The sequence below is a fragment of the Pristis pectinata genome, chromosome 15 (genome assembly GCF_009764475.1).
Source record: "Pristis pectinata isolate sPriPec2 chromosome 15, sPriPec2.1.pri, whole genome shotgun sequence".
NCBI classification, from domain to species: Eukaryota; Metazoa; Chordata; class Chondrichthyes; order Rhinopristiformes; family Pristidae; genus Pristis; species Pristis pectinata.
In genome coordinates this window covers 13,477,765-13,504,767 of record NC_067419.1, presented here as the reverse complement: position 1 = coordinate 13,504,767, position 27,003 = coordinate 13,477,765, and the positions used below count along the sequence as shown (strand labels likewise).

The window sequence follows — 27,003 nt, the reverse complement described above, 5'->3', positions numbered from 1 at the left end:
GCAAACATGGAGGCTTGTCCCTTCCGAGTGGTGCATATTGATTTTCTTTTTCAGCTAGAAAAGGAATACTTCCTCCTTCGGCTCAAATGTCACTTGGGGAGGTTGGAGGCGTTGCCAGTTGGGTCATGGACCGCTGTAGAGGGGACCATCGAGGGTCTGAGGTCAGTTTTTGCAGCCCATGGAATTGCTTTCCGATACTGGTGCATAGTTTGCGTTTTCCTCTGCTCCATTGTTAACATCCCCATTACATCCAACAAGATGCAGGGAGAGGCCAGGTGAAGGAAGAAATGAAGAGACAGCTGCTGGATAAATGGTCCAAGCAGTTCATGCTTGTATTGTTTCTCCTCATATCCCAAACCACCCCTCACTCCTAACATGATATTCACTGCATGAAATGCTGAAGGGTCAACAGCTGGGGACACAGTGAATTTGGAAAGACCGCTAGAGGTAAAGAAGACACAAGATCACCAGAGGCATGTTCGAGTAGGAGGCACGGTGAGAGCACTTCAATTCACACCATCGTAAAAGGATGCAATGGAGAGATTGTGGAGACATGGTTAGTCAAATATTATACTATTAAAGCGAATAACAGATAGCCAAAGGATTGTGTTGATTAGATGGTACATGCATATGACATTCATGGTGATCATGGTATAGGAGAAGCAAGGATTCAAGGTTCAAGGCAAATACTAAGATGCAGCAATTTCTGGAGGCATGCAAGACCCACAGCAAGGTAGATGCTGTACAGCCCGAGGGATGGTCCACGGGAATCACAGGCAACTGGTGCTGATACTTCAGAGATGACCAATGGACTTTCTTCTCTCCAAATCTTTGGAGTTCTTTATCTTAGTGGAGTCTGATTCATTGAATACACTTGAGGTGAAGATAGATTTTTGGAGGAGGAGGGAATCAAGAAGGATCAGGCAAGAAAGTGAAATTGGCACCAACGGTTACACACCAACATGATGTTACATTGAACGGTAGGGCTGGCTGAGGGATTGTATAGACTACTCCTGTTCCTACTCTTTTGGTTGTTAGTAGAGACATACAACACTATGTAGTGATAATTTTTTCCTGTTTGTGAGGAGAGACAAAGCCATGAGCCCAAAGTATCAGGTGCTCACCCTCAGTAAGGAATTCATCAGTTACCTTAATTACCTCATTGTTCCTAATACATGGAGTCATTCAGGTGAATACTATTGGTGCATTTAAGGGAAAGTTCAATTCCCTTTATCCAAAAGAATAAGCAACAACATAGACCCAATAGGCCGAGTGGTCAATGCAATTGTTTAGAGGTGGAAGTAATACAAGAAATTAGTGCGCAAGTGTGAACGAGAATGAATCAGCTGCCCTCTGGATGATATGATTTCCAATTTCACCACTGCCACTCCTCTAGTTGCATTTTGGGTAACTAGACCATTTCTAGCAATGTTTCACTAGGAGAACATAGCTCCTGGATGCTAAGCTGTGTGAGGCTATTCTGAAAGAGCATTTGCGGCTTTCTAACAGCCATTGGGGGGAGCGCTGTCGGAGCAATAGGACAGGCTCAGGCACACCAAAGGCAGGCACTAAGGAATACACAGCAGTGATTGGATGAAAGTTGTACAGTTTTTGTCATGGCTGGATGTGTAAATGTGGTTTGGAATTATGGGTTCGTGTACATCTTATTCTGCCATTATGGGCAACGAGACACTGGTGATCATATCAGAATAAAGATTGAAACAGAAGTGCACTGGTAATTGTACAATAAATTATACTTTCAGGAAACAATGAGAATTGCTTCTGACAAGCAAGCCACAAAGGTGCTCCTGACATAGGCTCCTCTCTTCTTCCCTTCCTCCTCTTCCCCCAGTTCCTCGTCTTCAATCACTGTCGAGGATTCATATAATAGATTACCCTAAATTTGGAGACCCACTCTATTGTTTACTGCAATTTGTCTCAAGAGAGCTATGATGTCGAAGATTATTGAAGTTTACCAATCATCTGTTCGATCGGGTTGTAGGCGGCAGGATGCCATTTGTTTTGGGTTTGTTCTGTTCTCATACTCTGGTTTCCGACAGGAATCAAGAACCACTTGGTGAGCTGATAGTCCTGGATTATCACGTTGGCTTGGGTCTAGCAAAGGAGACAGGTCGTACTAGATAAAAGGATGGCTTTTGGTAACCACCTTCATATTTGACGTTGACCATCATGATGCTCTGAGTAATGATCACTGACCGGCTAGCCATTGAGGGAGTGCAATTGCAGAATGATTCAGCATTCACGGGTGAAGTAAAATGTCAACATTGCCCTTCACTAATAGGAGGCCCACAATCTTGGTGAATCCACATCCCTTGCTCCATGCTACATTCCCCTGCCAAAGAAGGAGATGAATTCTGTTCTCCGAATGCAACTATCTCCTCCTCCCTCCACTCCCTCTCATGGCAGGTTGCCTAATCCATGTCCCTTTGCTGTATTCTCTCCATCATGCTGCGTTCAAATAGAATTGCCTCCAGAGTTCCCACGTTTAGGAGAAATAACATTTGGCTGAAATGTGAAAACACACTTACTTCTGCAAAGCAAATCAATCAAAACTGGCACTGTGTCCAGGAAGGAACAACTCCATAACTTATTCCAACCAGCCCTCTGCAAAGTAATCAGCAATAAACCTGCAGATAATAGATTCTCTTCAGCAGCTCAGCTAGAGAGTTTCCATCCTACTGCTAAGCATCTGGTCCTCCATATGAATTGAACATGTGATGTAGGGTCTCCCACTGAGATCCAGATTAGCACTGCTAACATCACAATGATAGCATAATGTGGTGAACAGCCCTCCAGATACTAAACTACCAATCAACCACTAACCTTCACTTCCTGCTACTGAATCAATTTTTAATCCAACTTGCCACTTTCACTTAGATCCGATAAGCGTTTACTATTCTGATCACACTCCTATGTGAGACCTTTGTCAGATTATGCAGACTATATCAACTCATCAATCCTCCTGTTGCTGCCACAAAATACTCACTCTAAAAGTTAGTCACTACATTTATTGAAAATTTGCAGGTGTCCTGCAATTTCCTGTGCCCTTCTAAATGTTAAATTGTCACACAAATTTATTTCAAATAATTTGGCCATAACTTTTGTTAGACTTACTGTGCTATAATTTCTTGATTTATTCCCTTTCTCCTGTTTTAACCAATGCTACTGTGTTAGCATTCTTTTAGTCTTCCAGTGCCATGTCTGTGACTGCAGGGATTTGGGAACTGATGGTCCGGGCCTCCACTACTTCCTATCTTACTTCTTTTAACAGTCTAGGACACATTTTATCTGGGTCAGGTGACTCACCTACTTGTAAAGAACTTATACCCCTTAATACTTACTTGAAATGCTGATCATGTCCAATCTTTCTTTTTACTCTATCAATCTTACAATATTCTTGTTAACCATAATATATTGTATCAACCTCTCTTCTTTGAAGACAGCTGTAAAATATTCATTTAGAACCCCACAGCCATATTTTACATCTCCACACACACTCTCCACATTTTGCTTTGTGACTTTCTTGCCTTTTATATACTGTGATGTAATCCTTAATGCCAAAACTATAGGACTTTATACTTACTTTGCATTATTGAAAAAGGGTGGTTGTGTAAGTCCTGGAACTATGTGGGAAGGAATGATATGCCTATACCCAGCTGTGAAGGACAGACACTGATGCAACCTGTATTTGAAGGAGGAGCTGTCATGTTGGTGATATTGGCCTGGTTGGTGAGATAGTAGTCAGTTGGATAGGAACATCCTTGAGGGAAACACAAGATGACTCTTTATCTTATCATATGCCAACAGGACTGAAAAAGTTCACATGTGGTTTGTGGACAATAATAGGGATAAATCAGAAATAATCTAAGGACAAACTGGGAGCAGTACGTGAGATAAATAATCTCATGAATTTTTAATGTTTGATTGAATGCTTATTTGAGACATTCTCTGATACTGAAAGTGTTTTGACAGCTTTGACAGCTAGCGAGCCTGGAAGTATTGCTTAGTTGGCTGTCAAAGCATTTCTGGGGGTCAGTTCTTGCTATTTTCAGCAAGAAGCACAATCAAAAATCCAGGCCTCTGGACACAAGTCCAGTAGTTTGGTCACTATGCTACCATATCCATAGAGTCAGCAGAATACATTTCCAATCATGATGTGTATTTTTACTAAAGTATATATACCACTTGTTCCACTTCTTTCTGAGGAGGGCTTGAGAACTGGTCTCTGTAGCTGTGGATTATATTAGAGAGCTATTGGCCCTCTCCGATATAAATCTGTAACAGATTAGTTTCACAGAAATAATAAAAGGTTGCATTTAAATATTTCAAAGAATGGAGCCAGCACTGAAAATTATATTTTTGCTTTTAAAAATAATTACAGAAACAATTTTGTTTTGCAGTGCTCCAAATATATTTGTGATTTTAAAATCTGTACAAAGACCCCCAAGTCATAAAAATAAATCTTTATGCTTTTGCTGCTACAGTATTTCACCCATACTCCATGATTACATTGAAGGAATAATAATAGCTGCTTGATTGAAATTATTCTTCTTTAAATAGATAATTTGAATTTAAATTTGCATATGAAATTAATCAGTCAGCACTCTAATTTGCACGTTTCACTTTCTCACTAGAAAAACAAAAAGGTAATTTGACCAAGGTTCATTATTTTAAGTGTAAGTTAAGGAGTCCGGAACATTAAGGAGAAATTTATTCTCCTTGGGCCCTTTAATACCCTTGCAATGCTTCAAAAATAAGAACACAGTGTAAGGATTCAGATACCTGCATTGACCATTAACTACTAATTATGGAAGAGCATTCCTGAAAATCCATCTTCCACAGTAGAAATCAGTGAAGCAGTCACCTCTGTTGCAGGAGTGCAGTAGATACAGAGAACCCTGGAGTTGACTGATTTACCTGCCAAAATTCAATAGTGCTAAAGACCTTTGAAAAATGCAATTCTAAATTTGCCTGTGGTGTGTTGGATGTAAATACCACAGGCAAATGTGCAAAGATGATTGTAACATAGTGTATCTGTGAATGCATGAGATTAACTGACCTATGGCTCCACCAGAATTTATTTAATTAGCTAATCCACTCCAAATCTGTATTCTTAGTTTAACGTGTTTTGGTTCAATTTTTCTTTCAAAAGAATCTTCTCTTTGACTTTCAGCCATTTCATATATCTTCACCGTGGTTAGCTCGTCTAAAATTCCAAATTTAAGTGAATTTAACTTGTATCAGCAAAATGGAGAGGTCAATAATTTACATAAAATAATCCATTCATGTCACAACTACCCATGCTCACTTATGCTGCAGTGCTTTCTTATCTCCTATTCACTGATGAAACAGGATAATATTTGAGAATGCCACCTTCATTACACATTCAAATTAGCATCAACAGGAGACATTTCATCCACACTTGCTCATGCAATCTTCTCCCTACTTTCTCTCAATTTCTTGTATCAAAATTACTAAGTCTGTCGGAAAAGTTCTACTTGTGAGCCTTTTGTGCCTCTGCTTATAGCTACACTTTGGCCCACTGAAAATATTTATGAATAAGCAATCCACATTGTGTCCTTTCTGGTCAACTTTATCTACAAGATGCTAAAAGCTCCAGCATTAATTCATGTTCAAACTGTAATCTGTAAATACAACATCAAAGTTATAACTAACTGCATCCCTCTGTGAATGGTGAAATCTGTATTGACATGTTTTGTATAAATTCAATATAATTAACAACAAAGGTAGTTAGAGAATTAAGCTTCAAGTAGACTTAGTCAGTCTGGGGAACTGTTAGAGCTTGGCCTTTGGGGTCATCAAAACGGTCATTAGTTGTCAAGTGCATGATCATGTGCATGCCATAGGTTAGGATGTACAAAAGAATCAGCGATGTCACCAGGGCCATCCAAATTGCATGAGTAAAGAATGAAGTACAGTCGCTTGCATAAGCAAATAGGTTGTTCTTCACGTTGAAGCCCTGAATCTGTTGAGGTGAGAAGAGATAAAAGGTAGTACAGGTTAGTATTTTTAATTAAGACGAAACCAGGTGTATATAGAGGTTATGTATACAACATTACAACAATGCTTGCATCGTGCATTTTATTAAATGGGTTTTGCAATCTTAACTCGAGATAAAGCATAAAGTTATATTCCAGGTGAGACACTCATCTTATATTGCACCCTTAGATCCAATGTCAATGACAGTCAACAGGGACCAACCATTGTCCATGAATATGCCATTCACATTAGACATACAGAAAATGTTTAATCTGTGCTATCTTTACTATTAGTGTCTGTGCCATACTGAAGATGTTTACATACCAATGCCAAATGTGAATTACCATTTCGCTTGTGCAGACTAAGGTTAGCTAAGGAAAGTAACAGTCAAAAGCTGGTCCTTCATAGACTTCGCTCCAATGATCCCATTTTGATCACTTCAAAATCATTTTTGATTCAATGGGCACAATCACACCCAAGTCAGATAATTGTGGGTTCAAATATTATTTCAGAGACACAAGCATACAATCAAGGCTGATAGCTCATTGTTGAGGGTACCATTTTCTGTGCCTCTATTGTTGTCCCAAATGATGTAAAGGATTCTTTGGTTCTCTTCCAACACTTATTTGTCAAACAACATCACAAAGAAACACAACATCTTGTTGTTCACATCATGCTACTAGTGGGAGCAGCTCTGAACAATTAACTGATGTATTTTCCAACATTACAATGCTAATTACATTTCAACAGGTACCTGTGAAATGCTGTGAGACATCCTGGGTTATTAAACAAGTTAAATTATGAAGAGCTACTTCATCTCTTAATCTGCAGAAGCCAACTGCAGTCAAATGCCTGCAAGGTATGTTGTTTACTTGTGTATTAGAGTGAACTTTCCTGTATTCCTGTTCCACAGGGGGCAGGGTAATGGCAGCTTCTGTTTATTGTGAAAATGTCAGTAATCCATCAACAGGTACATGATTTCACCTTCTGTTGAAGCTGATTTATAGGCCCATCATGTAGGACAACTTATTCGCAGTTTCTCAAGGAAGCAAAGGGCACTGAACACTGCACTCCAATCTCCTTTGTTGCTGGTAGAAAAAATGCCTGATCTATGATGCCCTCTCATTTTGGATAAAGTCAGAACATGAAAACTGTAAAACATAGAGGCAGAAGTAGACCATGGTCCCTTTGGTCCTGCTCTGCCTGCTTTTACACTTTCCTCCGGCAGCTTCATATCTGTTGATTCACTTAATATCAAAAAAACTATCAGATCTTTTATATGCTCGGTGAGTGAGCATACACTTAATTGAGGTTTATATCTCAGCATTGGAGGTGCCATTTGTAATGCTGGCGCCCTATAGGGCGGCATGGTAGCATAGCGGTTAGCATAACACTATTACAGCGCCAGCGACCTGGGTTCAATTCCCACTGCTGCCTGTAAGGAGTTTGTATGTTCTCCCCGTGTCTGCGTGGGTTTCCTCCGGGTGCTCTACTTTCCTCCCACATTCCAAAGACGTACGGATTAGGAGCTGTGGGCACGCTATGTTGGCGCCAGAAGAGTGGCGACACTTGCGGGCTGCCCCCAGAGCACTCTACGCAAAAGATGTATTTCAATGTGTGTTTTGATGTACATGTGACTAATAAATAAATATCTTATCTATTGTTCTCTAAAGATCCTTTGACACCACTCCATGACAACACCACAGAATTCCAAAGATTTACTCTCTTCCAGATGAAGTAGCTTCTTTTCCTATTTGCCCTGAATATTCTAACATCTGCTCTGTCATTTTCATTGGGAATTTTGTACCTCTCCCTCTTCTAAACTCAAGAGAGAATGGAGCTAGTCTGCTTAAGCTTTCCTCATAAAACAAACGTACCATCCCAGGATTTACTTTGTGAAGCCTCGCTGCACTCCCCCATAACACTCCTCCTTCCTCAGGTAGGGGATAGAGCAATACACAATATGCCAGACATAGTCTCACCAAGGCCTCATATGATTGGAACAAGATGTCTATATTCTCGTACTTAAATCCTTTGAAATAAAATCCAACATGCTTCTGATGTTCGTAATTACTGTACCTGCATGTTAACTTTTGATGCTTTTAGTATAAGAAACACAAGTCCCTCTGAATCTTAACACTTTTCAATCTCTCACAATTCAAAAATACTACCCTGTATATCTTTTCTACCAAAGTGGAAGACCTCTTACCTTTCACATTATAATCTATCTGCAATATCCTTGCACTTAACTTATCTATATCCCCATTACGGCTTTTTGTGTGCTCTGCACAGTCCATAATGCCACCTGGTTTTGTATCAGCAGCAAATTTGGCTATCTTACACCGGATTCCCTCATTCAAATCCTTGATATAGATTGTGAACAGCTGGGTCCCAGCACCAGTCTTTGCTGGACCCCACTAATCACAGATTTCTGACCTAAAAATCACCCATGTATCCCTACCCTCTGTTTCCAATCCATTAATCAATCTTCGCTAGTATATTGCCCCCAAGTCTACACTCTTTAATTTTATTTAGTAACTCCTGTGTAGTACCTTATTGAAAGCTTCCTGAAAATGTAAAGGCACCACATAAGTAGGCTCGACCTTTCTATTCTGCTAGATTCAGCCTCTAAAAGCTCTAACAGAGTTATCAAATATAATTTCCCTTTCACAAATCCATTTTGACTCTACCCAACCCTATTATCACTGCCCTGTAACTATTTTGTTATTCATGGATTTCAGCATTTTCATTACTACTGGTGTCAGGCTAACTAGTCTATGGTTCCCTGTTTTCTGTCACCCGCCTTTCTTAAGTACTGTGGTTATCTTTCTGGATAGATCTGGAATCTATGGAATTTTGAAATAGTATAACCAGTGCATCCACTATCTCCATAACAAGCTTCTTCAAATGCAAGTCACCTGATCTTGGGGATTTATCACCTTTAATTTCTGATGCAAATTATTTTACTGATGCTTATTTATTTTTCCTCAGATTGTCTTTCAAGAGAACTCAAGGTTATGGGTTACTTAATGCAGCACATGTGGTTATAAAAAAATTTCATCTTTACCTCCTATTACAGATGACAGTACCAATTAAGCATGGTTTCAGCTGATGGGATTTGACTATCAGGTGTCATTTTGTTGTGGTCACATGTGAACTGAATTGTGAGCATTAACAGAACAAAAGTACATCTCTATTTTTGTAAAATCCATCACAAAGTCTAAACATAGCAGATGGGTCAAGAATCATGATTGTCAGTTCTTCTAGATACTCCTGTGATTTCTCAGAATTATATATTTATTCCTAGGCACAGCAGAAAGCAATCCTGGAGAATGGAGAAAAATGTTGTTCATGGGAAACTGTATGGACAAGAGGCAAAGTGCTTTAATGGGTGGACGATGGGATCAGTTCTCAGCAGTAGTGATGTGATGCATGTGAATTGGACCGGTGTGTGGGTGTCAATTATCTAGGGAAACTGGAATTTGACATTCAACCAATCACTGGTAAAGGGACAGGAGACCTACCAATGGTGGAGCAATCAGTTCTTGGCTCTATATCAGAAACTGCTTGTTGTCCTATCAAGAGAGGCCATTCAGTTTGGGTATGTATTCCTTGGAGTTTCGAAGAATGAGGGGTGATTTTAGTTAAACATATAAGATCACAAGGGGGCTTAACAGGGTAGACGTTGAGATGTTTTCATTAGTGGTAGAGTCATGAAGAATGGGACATTGCTACAAGATAAGGAACCAGTTATTTAAAACTAAGATGCATAGAATTTTTTTTCTCTCTCAAAGAGGGAAATGAATCTCTGGAATTCTCTCCCCCTGAAGGCGGTGGAGGCCAGATCATTAGATATATTTAAGACGGAGATAGATAACTATTTGAAGAATGGAAGAATTGAGGGTTACAGGAATTGGCACAAAAGAGGAGATGAAGCCAGCATAGATCAGCCATGATCCTACTGAGCTGAGGGGCCTGGTGGCCTACTTCTACTCCTACTTGTTGTGTCCTTCTTGACACCCTGAAGGTCCATTCATTTAAACAAAAATACCATTGCCTTTGGCTGGTAGGTAAGTTTTGCTTCCTGAGCATGTTTTTTGTACAGTGGAACTTTGCTGAAAGTTTATTTTTTTCTTAAAATACACTTATCAGGATAATAAAGGATGTAATTAAACAAAGGAAAAACAGCAAAAATGTGGACTTTAACAAAATAAAAATCAATCACTATGCTCTGAAATGGCAGGTTCCCAACCAGAGATTTCAAATCTATAGCCCTTGGTATAATGAGAATATAAATCATTATGTTTGTAGATCATAAAGATTTTATTACTTTCTTTCGAAAAGGGATGTAAATCTTACAACCATTCTCATAAGTTAACCATTTTCTCCAGTTCGAGTATTCATCACCAAATCAACAATTGTACTTACTAACAATAATTAAGGTCGTACAAATATTTTGTTTAATTTTACCAACTTACCTGAAACTCAGAAATAGCGATGGTCCAGGCTTGGGCAGTCTTGTTAGCTGGAATAAATGCTACACCATAAAGCCCACTGGTTCCTACCAACTGACAGTGAAAGGAATACTCCTGTGGTGCTGAGATGCTGGACACATTAAATGCTCCAACATTGACTTCATCTTGCACAATTTCAACAAAATCTAAAGTGAACCAGTGCCGAGCTGATACAGTGTAGAAACTGTTCCTCATAAGAAACCTATGAAGGAAAGCAAAAATCAGTATATAGTGTTTGCCAAAGATTGTTTGGTAAATTATTATAAGCTCACAACAATTTACATTGACTGTAACTTCACAACAAAAATATATAATGATTAATTCAGAATCAGAATCAATAGGTTAAAATCTCTTGGAATGTTTAAATGGAATAAATAAAGAGAAAAAAACAATTCTTCAGGGTGAAGACTGGTGATGAGAGAGCAAAGATTTAATGTGATTGGATAAAGAATCATGGCCTCTTTCTGTGCTGTATCAGGCTATTTAGCTTACTAAGTCTCTACTGACTTCATCGAAGAGCAATCAGGTTTATTGAATTGAAAGAACATTTAAGCCACTTTGGATTTACTTTCAATATAGCTTAAATTCTACTCATACTTTGAAGAGCTCCTTCAGGACTTTTGACTGCATTACAAAAAATTTGTAGAAATGACAGTGACTTACCTGATTTCTAGAGTCTTAATATTGATACTTAGATTTTGTTGGAATGCATACTTGAGTGATAATCTGTGGAGAAGAATATGAAAGGTGTGAATAAAGCAAATTTATTAAAACAGGAGTTGAACAGAATTTCACGTGTTGCATTACTGGACCAATAATCTAGAGGCCAAAAGAAACACATTCAAATCCCACACGGTAATTGAGGTATTTGAACACAGTTAATTAAGTAAAACTAGAATTAAGAGCTACTATCTATATGGCTTTTGTTAAAAAAAAACAAATCTAGTTCACTAATGTTCTTTTCAGGAAAGAAATTTGGCATCTGGTCAATGACTAAATAGGCTGACAAACTACCCAACTGTTAAAAAAAGCACTGCATACTATGGGGTACTAGAACACCCAAGAAGATAAAGCAGCAGCAGCTGAATCTACTCTTCAATAAGATTATTTCTGATCTGATCTTGGTCTTCAGTATCCTGCCTCCCAAAACCCTGGAGTCCACAGATCTGTCTATCTCAGCCTCAAGTTAATTCAACCCACAGCTCATTCAGTTCAAGAATTTATAAGATTCTGGACCCTAAGAGAAGAAATTCCTTCTCAACTCCATTTTAAATGGGTGGCGCCTTGTTTTTTTTTGAATTATGCATTTACAGGATCTGGGTGTCATTAACAAGGACAGCATTGCCTTGGAGGTGGTGGTGGTGGTGAGCTGCCTTCTTGCACCACTGCAGTCCTTATTAAGACACTCTCATCAAGCTGTTGGACAGGCAGTTTGAGGATTTAGACCTAGTAACTATAAAGGACCAGTGATACATTTCCAAGTAAGGATGGCGTATGACTGGGAGGGAAACCTGCAGGTGATGGTGTTTGTACATACCTGCTGCCCTCATCCTTTTTAGTGGTAGAGACCTCAGATACAGAAGGTGCTGTCAGAGTAGCTTGGGGGAGTCACTGCAATGGATTTTGAAGATGGCACACAATACTGCCACTCTGCAGGAGTGGTGGAAGCAATGAATGTTTTGGGTTGCCAATGGGGTGCCAATCAATTGAGCTGGATGGTGCCAAGCTTCCAAAGAGTTGTTGGTGCTGTACTCATTCAGACAAGCAGAAGGAATTTCGTCAGACACCTGCCTTCTGCCTTGTAGATGGTGGAAAAGCCTTAAGGGGTTAGGACATGAGTCACTTGCCACAAATTAGATCTCTAATTTGCTCTTTCAGTAATAGGATTTTGATTATTTTGACCAACTGAGTTTCTGGTCATTGGTGACACCCAGGATTTTGGAGGGGTGGGGGTGGGGGGGACTTGGCAAGACACTCCCCTTCCTCACCACCTAGATTCTTCACAGGGAAACATCCTCTCAGAATCTTCTATGCTTCAGTAAGATTACTTCCCATTCTTCTAAACACTAACAAGTATAGGCCCAACCCACTCTAGATCATTGAACTGAAAACAATTTACTGAGCTGGTGAGGAAGTTGACTGAACATCAGGAGACAGAGAGTTGGGTAATTATTCAACTTAGTGAGAAGTGACTGATAGTATTGAAGGGTCTCTGTTGGAGCCTAAACTAAACATTGTTGACAAAAAATTACTTTGGTCGTGCAGTAGAACACTACATATCAAAGTCTGTCAAAATCACAAATGCAGATGATAATCAGTGTATATAGAAGCATTACTTTACAAAGTAGTATCAATAAATTAAGGTTATTGACAAAATTTTGTTTCAGTTTGCTAACTGTGAAGTCATCCGACTGAACAGTACTTTCTAAGTGATGAAAAGCTAAAACAAAAACAATTGGAATCCATGCACATAATCCGTTGATAATCTAAAAGGTTGGGGAATTCTGACCTCTAGATCTAAAGTGCAAAGGAGTAGAAATTATGCCAAATCCAAGCAAAATCTGATGTGCTGTAAGCAGCTCTAGGCATCACACCTTAGAAAAGGTGTACAGTATTGGCTTTTAGCATGGTGTGGTGTAGATTCACAATAATAGGGATCCAAAGTTTAAATTATGAGAAAAGGTAACACAAACTAGGGGTTCATTCTGTAGAATTTGGAAGATTAAGAAGTGATTTAATCAAAACTTTCAAAGGAAAAATATTATAGATAAAAAGAAACCATTTATGCCTGTTACAAATATGTGACCTAGGGGTACAGCCTTAGAAACTAAATCCAGGCCTTTTAAGTGTGGTTAGGAAATGAATTTAAGAAGTTTAGGAATCTCTGCGTGAATTATTAAATTTTAGATCTCTGATTTTTTTTAAACTGAAAGAATATTATACACATTTTGAATGGAGAATTAAGTTATATATCAGTTACCATTCCAATGAAGAGCAGACGAAGTTTAAGAAATTAAGTGGCTAATGGCTCCTCCTATTTTCCTTCTGGAAAAGCAGAAGCACTTGATCACATTTATCTCGGCAAATGTGTAAACAATGCAATTTGTTGCTCATTTATCCATTGATTCTGAGAAAGGGTGAGGCAGCATGTTTAGTTTTCTCACTTCCTTGTGCCTGCTGCGAAGTTACTCCTTGTTGCAAGGTGGTCTTCATCTCCAAAACTAGCATCTCACCCATGCAGCATGAAATCTGACTTCCAAACATGACCATCGGATATTTCTCTCTCCAATCATTGACCACAAAAGTGCTCCTAGCCTGTTAAACACTACATCTGAAGTAACTAAGTTTTGAAGAGCTATCGCACAGCATACCACTTCTGTGCACAATACAATTGATTTTCCATTAAAATTCTATCGCCCAAGTTATCAGGTATTTAGCTTAAAACAGGCTGCCAAATTGCTTCTGAATCTGCCAAGCAAATGGACATGTGAAGTGGATCCAAACACAAGGTCTTCTTCAGCAATACTGAGGGGTCCTACCTGACCACATGCTGAGCCCTAGAATTCAGACCTTGGCACCATCTACAAGTAGATTCCTTTGAGTTCTTCCCCCTTCTTACAGGTCTCTGTCAGGCCTACCACCTCTATACAACAATTCTACCATAATCCCGACCTCAACCATCACCTTGTTGGCCTCAAAGCCCCCCCTCACAATCATAACCCAAACCAGCCCCCTTCAGCACCAATCACAACAGCTCAGAATCAACCCTCACGCATTTAATGTCCTAATCCCACAACTATCCATCTGATTGTTTGAACCTCCCATCCATCCTTGCCAGTTGCTCTCTGTCATGAAGATTCACCTTGTGACCCACAACCTACCTGCTGACTTCCATTCAACCCACATGGTCTCTATTGCATATGCAATCTGGGACCTAGTGTGCAATATAAATTAACGGTGGCATACCCTTGCAGAAAGCATGCATTAGCCTACCACATACTGCCAGTTCAATATGCCCATTTCAGCACAGAAATTTTGGGGCTCCATTAGATAAAGTTACTTTCACGTTAAGGTGGATCCAAAAGTTTGTTCCACAAGTGTGACCACATCCACCCTACAGGTGAACTATCCTGGGAATGCACCATCCGTGCCTGGATAAATAATCACTGCACCTCACCTAATAGTTATCATCATTGTTTGATAACATAACCCCAGTGATTAATTTAGAGAAAATGGCATTCACTGAGGTCACAACACAAATATCCCACTTATAGAAAGCCACCAAACCTCAAGGCTTTAGTAAAATACAAGAAGAAAAAAATAAAACAGTAGGAATCACCAAACCTACAATTTCACAATGAGGCTGGTGAAAATAGGCATCAGAAAGTGTTGAAAAGGAACAGGTGTCTAACCCCTATATAGCCTTAAGTCACCTTATTTTTTATAGAACGCTCCTGTTTAGCCTAAAAGTGGTGCTATTTAGGTTTAGTACTGCAATTTCTTCAACTTACGTGGCATTAGTGGTTGAACACATGGAATTATTGGTGTCCACTGAACGGGAAATAAAGGTTTCATTGGTCAGGTCGATTAGCGTTCCATTGACTTTTAGTTGCAGACTGCTAGCATAAAAGAGAATGCATGTGTCTGTGCCATTTGTCACATTCAGTGGTGGGTATGAAGCAGAACTAGTTGACTCCGTGGCCATCAATCGCCGTCCAGTATGAATCATTCTCTCAGTACGGCTTCTAATAACCTGGAAGATTGAAAAGAGGATGTCAGACAAAGCAACTAAAGACAAGCGCAATTAGTTAATGCAACTGATGACTCATTCATCGATATTCCAATATTCTGCAAATAATCCTTTATACAGGTGAAATAAAATGAACCCAGCATGGTGCATATGCCTGATTCAGGAACATTAATAAAACATTTTTTCATTGCAATTACTTTAATGTAGCCAATTCAAGACACAGTTTCACAGCAATACAAGGGATTTTATTTTTATCCCAGTTATGGTGTTAATGCATTCAGTGTAAATGCTTCACAACCAGAAGGAAGAAATGAGGTCAATGGCTATCGAGCATTAGTGTCTGCTCTAGGTTGACTACTCGACCACTCTGTAGGAAAGTTCTCCCAATTTTGGCAAAAATCCTGAAACGTTCACAAAGGGGATGTTGTAGGGTTGACTGGTGAAAGTATCATTGACGCCAGGTGGTCAATTTGACCTTATCATTATTATTAATTTTTATAGCTGACTGGATTAGATGAAGTCTAGGGAGAGGAGGCTCACAGTTGACCAATTGGGCCTGATGGTCTCTTTCTGCACATAGGGAGCAATAATACTACTGAAGCTCACTCAACTGGTGACCAAGAACCACCAAGTTATCTTGCTCTGTACTGTATGTATCTTCCATACTCACGATCTGTGCCTTGTAAAGTGCTTCCTTCAACAACTCAGTAAATTATCTCAATATAGTGACTATATTGTTGCAAATGCTTGCTATGACATTGAGAGGTGCTTGGCTGAGTTTGCACAACAGTCTTAGGACTTGTCTGTGGCATTCAGGAAGTAGATGCTGGCAGCATGTTTGGAGTTCATTGTTCATGACATTTCATAATTCACAGTTCAAAACCATGATCAGAGCAGTAAAGCAGATTTCAGAGAACTGTAAAACTGTTATATAATCATAAAAAGGCTTTGTTGAGACTACTGCAAAATTTAATGAGCCCACAAAGATCTGGAATTGCTGCAAAACAAATCAATAACATTAAAAGGGTGCAGTGAAATGAAACTGGTGGACTGATGAGCAGTGGGTGGGTCTCAATGTAGGTCAATGCAAAATAATACAAAGTAGGGAAGGAAATTTTAAACCTGTTCAGAATGAACAGACAATTATCATCAAAGTTGCAAAATGATAAAACCTTCGAGTTAGAACTAGTTATTTACTGACATTTTCCAGTCATCGTAAAGCAAGGCCAAGCGCACATCTTCAAAGGCATTTAAGTGCAAGTCAAACTGCACTGTCCCATATAGCTCATTGACAAGACCACATTTTTGGATTACTATATGTCAATTGTGCAATCCATCATTAAAAGCTCATGAACATATTGGACACTTTATATAACAATGGCAAGAATGTTCACGATGCCTCAGCTTGAAAAAGCTCATAGAACTTACCGTTTGTTCTTTAGAGAAAAATTTGAGAACCACAGTGACCCAGCTTCTTAAAATACCAAAGTGCAGGCATAATGTCAATTTTAACAGGTAATTTAATAGACTGGGAAAGCTTGGAGAAACAAGAACAATATTAACAATTTTAAAAGCCACAAGGAAAAACAAGGAGTACCATTGGAGTGGGAAAGAGATTGAATATTTCAGGTCAATCACCTTTAATTAGAACAGTTCCAGCATTTATTGTACTTTGCTTATTTTACTGATAAGCTTCAAATGTTATATAAAATCAATCTCTATTTCAAGGATAGGAATGGAAAGTAACTATTAGTGCCAAATTGATTAACTCCTTTATCAATTGGATGAATGTTTTGTGCAAGACCCTAGAAATGGTTGCACGTTCCATCAAGGTTGATGTGATACTGTGGGCAGGCACGGTAGTGTAACGGTTAGCGTAACACTTTACAGCGCCAGAGACAATTCCAGCCACTCTCTGTAAAGAGCTTGTATGTTCTCCCCGTGTCTGCGTGGGTTTCCTCCGGCTGCTCTGGTTTCGTCCCACATTCCAAAAAGATGTACGGGTTAGGAAGTTGTGGGCATGCTATGTTGGCGCCAGAAGTGTGGTGACACTTGCAGGCTGCCTGCAGTATACTCTATGCAAAAAGATGCATTTCACTGTGTGTTTCGATGCACGTGTGACTAATAAAGAAATCTTACGTAAAAAAATACAGTGCTGCTTGATCCAAAGGATGCTGGTTGACTGGATGAGTGTTTCCAGCATCTTCTGTTTGGATTTCCAGCATCAACATTTTTTTGCTCTGAAGAAATTCTGCACCTCTCTCCGACAGAAAGGTCTGTTTTACCATGTTCGCCCTTGATAGTTTCCATTTCTCATCTTGTCTTTGATAAGATATTGACAAAAACTCACTTCCACAGCCACACATCTTTCCTCGACGATATCTCTGACTGAAACTTATTCCATTTGGATTCAAACTCAAATTCCACCCTTCACTGTTCAGATCCACCCACAGGTATGTTCGAACTATTCAGTGTTTCTCGAACCACTGCCCTTGTTGCATCCTGAGATCCATGCTTAATTTCATAGCTTGCCACGTGCATGCTCCTGCCTTCTTATTGACTCTCTCTATTTAAGGGCTGTCCTAATCTGCAGAGCTACTTCATCATTCATCAATTTTGATATTTCAGTAAGAAGAACCTCTTTCCCTTTTTTCAGACATCGAAGATTGAAAATTTCAACAGCTCCTCAATTCATATTATACTCTTCTGGATCTTTCTCCCTCTTTACTTTCCTCCAAACTCACTTGTCCTCAGTCCCATACTTTGCTGTGTTTTCATTATCCCTCTTGATCTTCCCCTCTCTGATCCTAAACAATCAGTCTTCAACAGAGACCTTAGTTTCATCCCCCTATATCACTGTCTTAATGAATTCCAAGACGTGATATTGACCTCTTCTTCATCTTCATTTCTTTGGCCAGGGGATCCTCACCGCAGATTGTGGAAACTTTCTCCTGCCTCCAGAATTCCAAATCCACCTCAATCCTTCATTCCAGCCTTTTACCCTATATATATCTACTCACTGCCAATTGCCAGTGCAACATAGATTGTCTCAATTTTTCCACTGGCCTCGCTCACTCTAATCTACCCCCCCTCTAAACTTTTAGCGCTTCACACACTAAAGACCAACCCCAACATTGTCATCAAATCTGTCAAGAGCGATGCTGTTGTTGTTTGATGAACTAACCTCCACCTCACAAAAGCTGAATGTCCCCTCTTAGGTACTTCTTCATACCTCCCTCTGAACCATGACCCTAACACTAAAACATTGTCTCCCAAGCAGTCACTAATCTCACTCTCTCAGGAGATCTTCCCTCCACAGCCGTCAGCCTCCAATTCCGCACATCCCACTTTTACCTCCTCCCCAAGCACAGCTATCCTGGTAGACCCATTGTTTCAGCCCATTCTTATCCCACAGAACTCATTTCTTCCTACCTTGTCTCTCTTCTTTCTCCCCCCCTGTCCAGTCCCTTCACACTCTCATCCATGACACCTCTAACGTACTTCACAACTTTGGCAATTTCCAGTTTCCTGGCCCCAACTGGACCATCTTCACCATGGATTGCCTGAGGACCTTTTGATCCAATCTTGAATAGAAACCAAGGTGTGTCTGGATGTGGTGTGTTGAACCACTAGTTACTGTCTCAAAAGAGAAATTTCTTCACCCACAGGGTAGTGAATCTTCAGAATTCTCTTCTTAAAAAGGCAGTGGAGGCTAAGTAACTAAATATATTCAAGGCAGAGACTGATAAGATTCCTAGATATTAAGGAATCAAGGGATATAGGATAACTGCAGGAGAATAGTGTTGAGAAAGAAGGTCAGACATGATCTTATTGAATGGCAGAGCAGGCACAAAGGAGTTAAATGAACTTCTCCTGCATTTATTTTTTTATGTTATAAGTATTTTTCCATAAAGAATAATTAAGTGTAACGGTTTCTCAATTAGAGTGGTGGAGTCAGTATCTTGGAGTCATAAGAGAAAGTTAGCTGTTGTTGTGAGACTACTGTAATCTTCTCTAGATCCAAGGTAATCAAACATGGATGAAATGACTTTCATTATTCTTAAAAATGGGAGCACAGGTCATTTTATTAGTGCTGCTAATAGGTTGCTACTCATTTGTTCTAATCCCATCTTTCTGTGATCCATTCCTAAAGAGGTTACCAAGAAATATTACATTTGCAAGGAAAACAAGAAAGCAAGCAACACTGTTTTAATGAGCCAATAATAGCATTTGCCATTGATAAATAATACAATGGGATAGCAAGAAGAAACCTTTCAATGTAATAAAGAGCATATCAGCTATGAATAGCCAAAAGGTCAGACGCAAGATTTGGATGAATTTCCTGCCATAAGCAAAACTCAGAAATCTGGGTTCTGTGTTATTACTCACCACAGAAGGTCTTAAGGCTGTGTAAATGCCAGAAAATTGCAGTCCTTTCCTTTTCAAAGTATTAGTTGTCATCCCAATTATTTTATCTAGAAATGGGATTGAAATAATCTGAGGTTCAAAACATATACATTTTAAAATGAAAAAAATAGATCAGTTGATCCTAACATGATCAAAACATATTTACTTTAGCAACATGAGGGAAACAAATACTGGCTAGGTTACTGAATGAATATGCACCCCAAATAAGACATAGTACTGTTCTAACAGGATTGATGGATTTAAGCACAGACCCAAGATGAGTTTTGAACTTGAGAAATAGTTGATTAAAGTGCACTATGTTGCACTTGAAGCCTTATATTAATACCTTTATAAATATTAAATGGTTTTGTTATGTATTGTTCAGCTGTTTTTTTTAAATGGCTTTGAATGTAACCAGAACTTTTCTCTTTATACATTGATTAGATAAGTGCTCTTGCAACATATTACCTCCTTTAATATGAAAATATTAGGTGAAAACATTGAATTTTTGTCACCAGACCTTAGAAATCCATTGAAGCACTGTCACTGGGACACCAAAGCTGAGCAATGAGATGTAATAGCAAGTGTTTGCTATGTGATTTTAGCTGTTACTGTCCTGGGGGAGGTGGAACTTGTAAGTACGAAGATGGTAGATCAATGTGGAATGATTGCCTAAAAGTATTGTTGCAGAACATAAATCATTTGGAGCAAACACTCAGTGCTTTCTTCAACTCAGGAAGGACACATATTCCCACAAATGGTATGTTGCGAGGCATTAGAGGTCTGTACAGTCTTTTAGAAAAACCACCTTGAACTGGAAAATTAAAAAGATAACTGCAGATGCTGGAAGTCTAAACAAAACAGTAAATGCTGGAAATGCTCAGCAGGTCAGGTGGCATCTGTGGAAGTAAAACGAGAGTTAATTTCAGGTCGAAGACCCTTTATCAGAGCCGGAAAAGAGGAAAAAGAAATTAATTTTAAATTGCAGAGAAGGTGGGGGGAAGGAGTGGATTAGACAAAGGGAATATCTACAATAGAGAGCATGGGTACAAGTTGAGAGTTACTCTGGTAAATGAATTAATGGGGGCAGTTAGAGACTGATAATACAAACAAAAAATGTAATGTAGTGCAAACAGCCGGGCTGTGAGACATGCACAGTGACTTACTGTGCATGTCTCACAGCCCGGCTATTTGCACTACATTACATTTTTTGTAATACTATACTAATGGAGAGAGAAAGGCTGAGCCAATATCAAAGATGTGCAGGTCGGTATGTTAATTGGCCTCTAATTTTCCCCTACTTTGTAAGTGAGTGGTAGAAACTTGTGAGGGGGTGGGGGGAGTTGATGAGAATGTGGGGAGAATTAAAACATGGGATTAAAGTAAGATTAGTGTAATGGGGTGGGGGGGTAATGGTCAGCATTGACTCCGTGGGATGAAGGGCCTGTTTTCATGCTGTACACCTCTGACTTCAACTGGAATGCATACAAAAATGCAACTCAATATTAACCTGTGGGCAACCAGTTGAAACCAGTTCCAGCACATGCTCTAATCATTCTCACAATGTCCAAATAAGAGCAAAACACATTTCAAAGGCAACAAATGGGACAATAATATCTATTTTCTAGTTACTTATAAACATAAGTCACAGTGAGATAATTTAATCTTTGGCAGGAAATAGTTTAACTTCAGACTGGAAGATGTTGCTAAGGGTTTCCATTGTGAACAAAGAATTATTTCAGTAAGTAGTTAACCATAAAATAATTTGTACCGATTTAAACACATTTCAGCATTTACTTCTTTCCATTTGAAAGAACATTGGAGCTCCTGAGAAACCCAGCAAGTTTTACCATAGACTATATTAAAACTGTGACAAAAGTAATTAAAGATGTAGTATGACAAGCTTCAGAAAATATCCAGCTTCATTTCTATCCCAAACTTTCTGGTTCAATTTCATCATAGCTCATCATTTCATTGATGTTAACCTTAACATCTAATGACTGGTTTTCTAAATCATCTGCATGCAAATCAGAGCACTCCCAAGGCAGCTGTTGAACAGGATAATTTTTAAAACATTAGTTAGTTTGCTTTTTAATGGGCATCTTAATGGGATCAAGACAGTTAAATGTGAGGTGTCATTGGGAATCTGAACACACTGCTGTTTAAGCACATAATAAAGCATTTCAAGCTTGCTGTTTCCATCATCTGTTATTAACACCGATTTCTTATCTTCCACAGACAAGAATCCATTGTCTAGAAATAAAGGGTACTTCAAAGAGATATTAAATGGTTGGTGCACAGAGATCAACAAGTGCTTTGCTCAAGGACCTCCTATCACAAGAGCGAGCAGCACAATTGTTCCAAGGCATCATTTACCTCAGGTGTGTCTTGGTCTACCATGAGAGAAGGGAGGGGTCATGGGGGAGAGAGAGAGAGACCCAGAACGTAGGTAGGATAAGAATCAGGGTCAGGCAGGGGAAATGTGGACCTTTGGGGTGAGATGCGGAAGTCTTGAATGACAAATGAGGATCAAACAGCAGAATGGGGGAGATCAGGTGCTGGATTGGAAAGAGATTCAGACAAGCACCAGGGTCAGTGTAGGGATGAAAATCAAAAATGTTGAAAATTTGAAATAAAACCTGAAAATGCTGGACACATTCAGCATGTCAGGCAGAAACTGTGCCAAGAGAAACAGAGTAAATTGTTAAGGACAAAGATTCTCTGTCACAATTCAAGTTGAAGCCCCTTCGTCAGTGTAGGTTTTGCAAGGCAGATATTCGGTAAGCAAACAGGTGGACAAGGGGGACATCACTGGATGGGTCAGGCAAGAGATTGGTCGAATGGGGGAGTGGGGGGTGCACATGACTATCAGGTGGGGAAGATTGAGTGGAACGTAGGCCACAGTTCAGGTTGGGAGGTTTGAGGGATCATAAGGTAGAAATATCATGACAGATAAATATTTCACTATACGATGACCCACCTGAGGTGGTTCCTAACACAGGTTTCAATGTTCCATTTAAGTAACATCAAAACAAATCTCAAAAGCAACAAAGGCTTTTGTGGTCTGATCTATCCATGGGCCACAAATACATGATTAAAAAAAAACGCAAATAGCATCCAGGTGTACGTATACACCAAGGGTATCGTGCACTAGTACAACAGGTGCATGGAAGATCCCGAAGGAAGCTCACAAACTCTATTGAATTTATATTGTCCCTAATTACCCTATGCAAATAATTCTTTATTAAGCATGCAGTATGCAAAAATATCGTGGTACATAATCCAATTTCTAGCCCAAACCATTCTGTTTAACCTGATATGTACAATAGTTATAGTGTCACATCGAATGTTGACCTATCAAACCTACTAGATGGACAATAACAATGTTTAGTCTTAGCCAAGAGAAAGTAACAAAATTAAAATCAATCTTACCATTGTTGGTTAGACTCTGTGCCATTTTAAAGTTATTCATCCTGTTCATTGAGACAGAAATAATTGTTTTTGTCATAAGTATGCTACCACGATAATCTTAAACAAAACTAATATGTATCAATCATTGAGTTGTACTTTTATTTTTGTTAAATGTTTAAAGCAATATCCAATATTTTACCAAACCATGGGAACTGTAAATATCAAAAAATAAGTCCTTTTGTCATTAGTTCAATAGTGAACAATTTAGTCAAGCCTGCCACAAGTTGAACTTTCAAAGAATCTTTGTAAGATCCCTATGCTCGTTCCAAAAATAAAATCATAAAAAAAGATAACTTAATATTAAGTTCCTCATTCCTTTGTTCTCTTCACCTAAATTAAATTGCATTCTTGAAAAATCTCCTATGGAAATCCTTATGGTCAGTCAGACATTATGCTTTGAGGGCAGGCATGGTACCATAGCGGTTAGCATGACACTATTACAGCGCCGGTGACCTGGGTTCAATTCCCACCACTGTCCGTAAGGAGTTTGTGCGTTCTCCCCGTGTCTGCGTGGGTTTCCTCCCACATTCCAAAGACGTGCGGGTTAGAAAGTTGTGGGCATGTTATGTTGGCGCTGGAAGCGTGGCGACACTTGTGGGCTGCCCCCAGAACACTCAACACAAGAGAAGTATTTCGCTGTGTGTTTCGATGTACATGTGACTAATAAAGATATCTTATCTTATCTTTTCTGTGGAGAAAGAAGTGCACTTGGGAATTGGCTGTTTACCAAAGTCATGAAAGAATATTTACATTTTCTCCCCAAAGCAAATGAAGTGAGTTTTAGCCGTGACTTGGAAATTAAGTCGTTTCCCTCTTCAGAGGTATAAATATTTTTGTCATGTAATTTTGGATACTCCAGTGAGCTGATGACTTATTATTGTAAATGACACCTGTAACTTAATAACAAAGGCAAATAATTCAGTTGATCATAAAATAGAATGCATTGCATACTGCATATTAGATTTATGTGCTTTCAATGAGAAAAATCAGTTTGGAGTTCACTGGATTTCCCAGTTCTATCACTCCAAGCAGATTGCGGTTTGCAGATCCCAACATGCCAGTCTGGCAATTCCTGAAGCACATCAAGACTGTGTTTGTAAATACCATTTCTCCGACATCAGTGTAATGTTCTCATTAACAGAAACAGTAGATCTTGTACCTATATGCACCTATCAATTATATACAGTAGGTATATTTGCTTGAACTTATATGATACATTTTGAAAATAAAACATCTCAAATGCAGACACAAGGCTCAAGTGAAACAATGCGTGTGGAATGAAGTATTCTTTGTGATTATAAAAAAAGGACCTTTTATATTTGCAGTTTCAGAACTCAAAGAAATGAATTGTTTATATTAGTAGCAAATATTGGAAAGATTCTAGTATTATTCCAGATCGAAGATTATGAATAAAATCTTTATTTAACACAGTACTAGTGCACAATTAACATTGATATTAGTTGGAATAAAATTTGTAACAGTCCTGCTCAGAGATATGTATATTTGCTTAATATGTATTGATGCTGGATAAGTAAATGGATACTATTGCAGGTATTAAAATAAAACTGTTCAGCCATTTAATTTGCTAGTTAATGATGAGCAACATTCTAGTCAGTGTGTTGACTGGGGATTGTACAATCAACATAAAATCAATCGTACTTAAAGGAATGTGACTGAATAGCAGTAGGTGAATGAAGAAAGGGAAATATCTGATTCATGAGCTGTTTAAAGGATGCAGTAGCTCAGAAAAACCCAGCAGGTTATAACAGGAATACAGCAGCAAACTGCTAAATGTAAACATTGATCAGTGCAGCTGAGAGAAAGTCTGCACAGAAGGCCCTCATTAGTTTTACCAGGAGGGATGAAAGTCCAAAAGCAGCATAATCATCATCAGCGTGTGTACTATAACTTTTTTAAAAAAAGCATCAGCAAAGAAGGAGCCTATCAACTTGAAATATGTAAAAGAACAGTGATAATTTTAGTTTTGGTGTGGGGCCAATGAAAGTGAATGGTGGCAATACTGGAAAATGGCATATTTTTCTATTTTGGGTATAAATTGTGAGCATTTTAGGATGGACGGACAACTAAGAAATTATACTGCCTGTATCAGCATCTTCAGAATCAGGTGTTAGAAATTCAGAAGATTATATGGGGATTAAAAGTATAGGTAAATATTGTGAATTCAATTATAGGATTGCTTTTTTCAGGATTCAAGTTTACCATTGTTATCTATTGACAGTCAAAATACGGAATCAGATAAAAAATGAACAAAAGGCATCATTTTCATTTGGTTCATCATCTTAGCAATGTACACATTTATTCAATAACTTAACATATAGTTTCAGTGATAATGAAAGGTTTGAAGTCAAAAGCTGACTGAATTTATGGAACAGGTTTATAACAATACTTCGTCAGATGTTTCATTTAAGGAGTGGATGCCAATGTAAAATTCACATAAGGTTAATTATTATAACACGTACCTATCAACTGGTTCCAAGTTTATTACAATCAGATTTTGTTTTGAAGGATCCGCTTCTAGTTCTATCTCCTGATCATGGTCAATTTGAACTTTCGTCCAATTTAGATTTTCCTTTAGATGTTTTATCGCCCTCCAGTCAACTGCTGGCAGAACCAAGGATGAGTTTGAAGTGTCAAGGGATTGCTGGAAAGAAAATAAATTTCACTGATCAAATTCAGAAAATAAACCTGACAAATCTATTGCCTGTCATGCATAGTGATATTGTGGTAATCCTAAAACACTCAATAATTTATTAAGACTGAGATTTTTGTCTACAATGAAGCATGATTTCTTTTCTCTGTTCACTTAGGCCAACAAGAAAATCATACAATTGAACAACCATTTATTACTTGATTCTCAAGTATACTGGAGTTGATCCCACTTTAACACAGGTGTAAGAAAAGGAGTAAAATAAACCTAGCTTGTTAATACCTGAAAAGGATATTTGTTTGGAAATGCTTGGTTTTATGCATGTGCGGGAAATAAGAAGAAAACATCCTGAAATTCTATTAAAAATATAGACACAACAAATTCAAAGATGAACAAATTAGCTTTTTTGTTTTGTTCAGCTGGTCCATAGCATTGTTATTATAAAGACTTGTGCATTATACATATGAAGATCACACCAGAATTGGCAAAGAAAGTGGAACTCAAATGAACAAGTTAAGATTATTAAATGGGGCATTTTAATATAGATAGTAACCTGATGTAATGTTATCTGGTGGTTCATCCAAACTTATTCACATGGAGGTTTAAAACTGGAATGGGTTTTACAGAAAGCTTGAGCAATTAAGATGAATTATAAAAAAATGCTCTCTCATTCTCATTTGATAATATCTGCATTAAGAAAATTTAGAGTAAGGATCGAGAACTGGAGATAGGAAACAGAGGAAAATGCAATCAAAGGGTCATAGGGTAAATAGCTAACTTTAAGAAACTTGCAGAAAGACAATAAAGTTGTTATATATCACTCTTCACGTGCCTTTCAGGACCTTCAAGGTGTTTTACAGCCAATGAAATACTTTTGAAGAATATAAATTGTAGTAAGAAATATAGCACCATTTTATTGTAGTAGTACAATTATAACCAGGAGGCATCGAAATCGAGGGTCAAGATTGTGTTGTCAGAGTACCACCACATTGCGGGCTTGCACACAGAATATAGGACATAGAACAGTACAGGAAAGGAACAGGAAAGGTGCATGTTCACAAATCTATGTAGATGTCAGGGCAAGTTGATAAGCTGACAAAGTACATGGGTATGATTTTTGGCCTTGTAAATAGGTGGACTGGATACAAACGACAGCAAGTGATGCTCAATCT

At 38.6% G+C, this 27,003-nt stretch overlaps 1 protein-coding gene across 1 annotated transcript in view; it reads right to left on the bottom strand.

The window, feature by feature from the left end:
• Positions 1-4,022: 4,022 nt before the first annotated feature.
• Positions 4,023-27,003, bottom strand: part of LOC127578353 (V-type proton ATPase subunit S1-like) — a 37,956-nt gene continuing 14,975 nt past the window's right edge. Inside the window, exons 4-10 of the mRNA XM_052030288.1 lie at positions 25,644-25,825; positions 23,125-23,165; positions 19,675-19,760; positions 15,047-15,288; positions 11,199-11,261; positions 10,500-10,737; positions 4,023-6,007 (exon numbers count right to left, since the gene is read on the bottom strand). Of these exons, the coding sequence (XP_051886248.1) occupies positions 5,798-6,007; positions 10,500-10,737; positions 11,199-11,261; positions 15,047-15,288; positions 19,675-19,760; positions 23,125-23,165; positions 25,644-25,825 (1,062 nt within the window). The 3' untranslated portion in view covers positions 4,023-5,797. The remainder of the gene's footprint in view (positions 6,008-10,499; positions 10,738-11,198; positions 11,262-15,046; positions 15,289-19,674; positions 19,761-23,124; positions 23,166-25,643; positions 25,826-27,003) is intronic.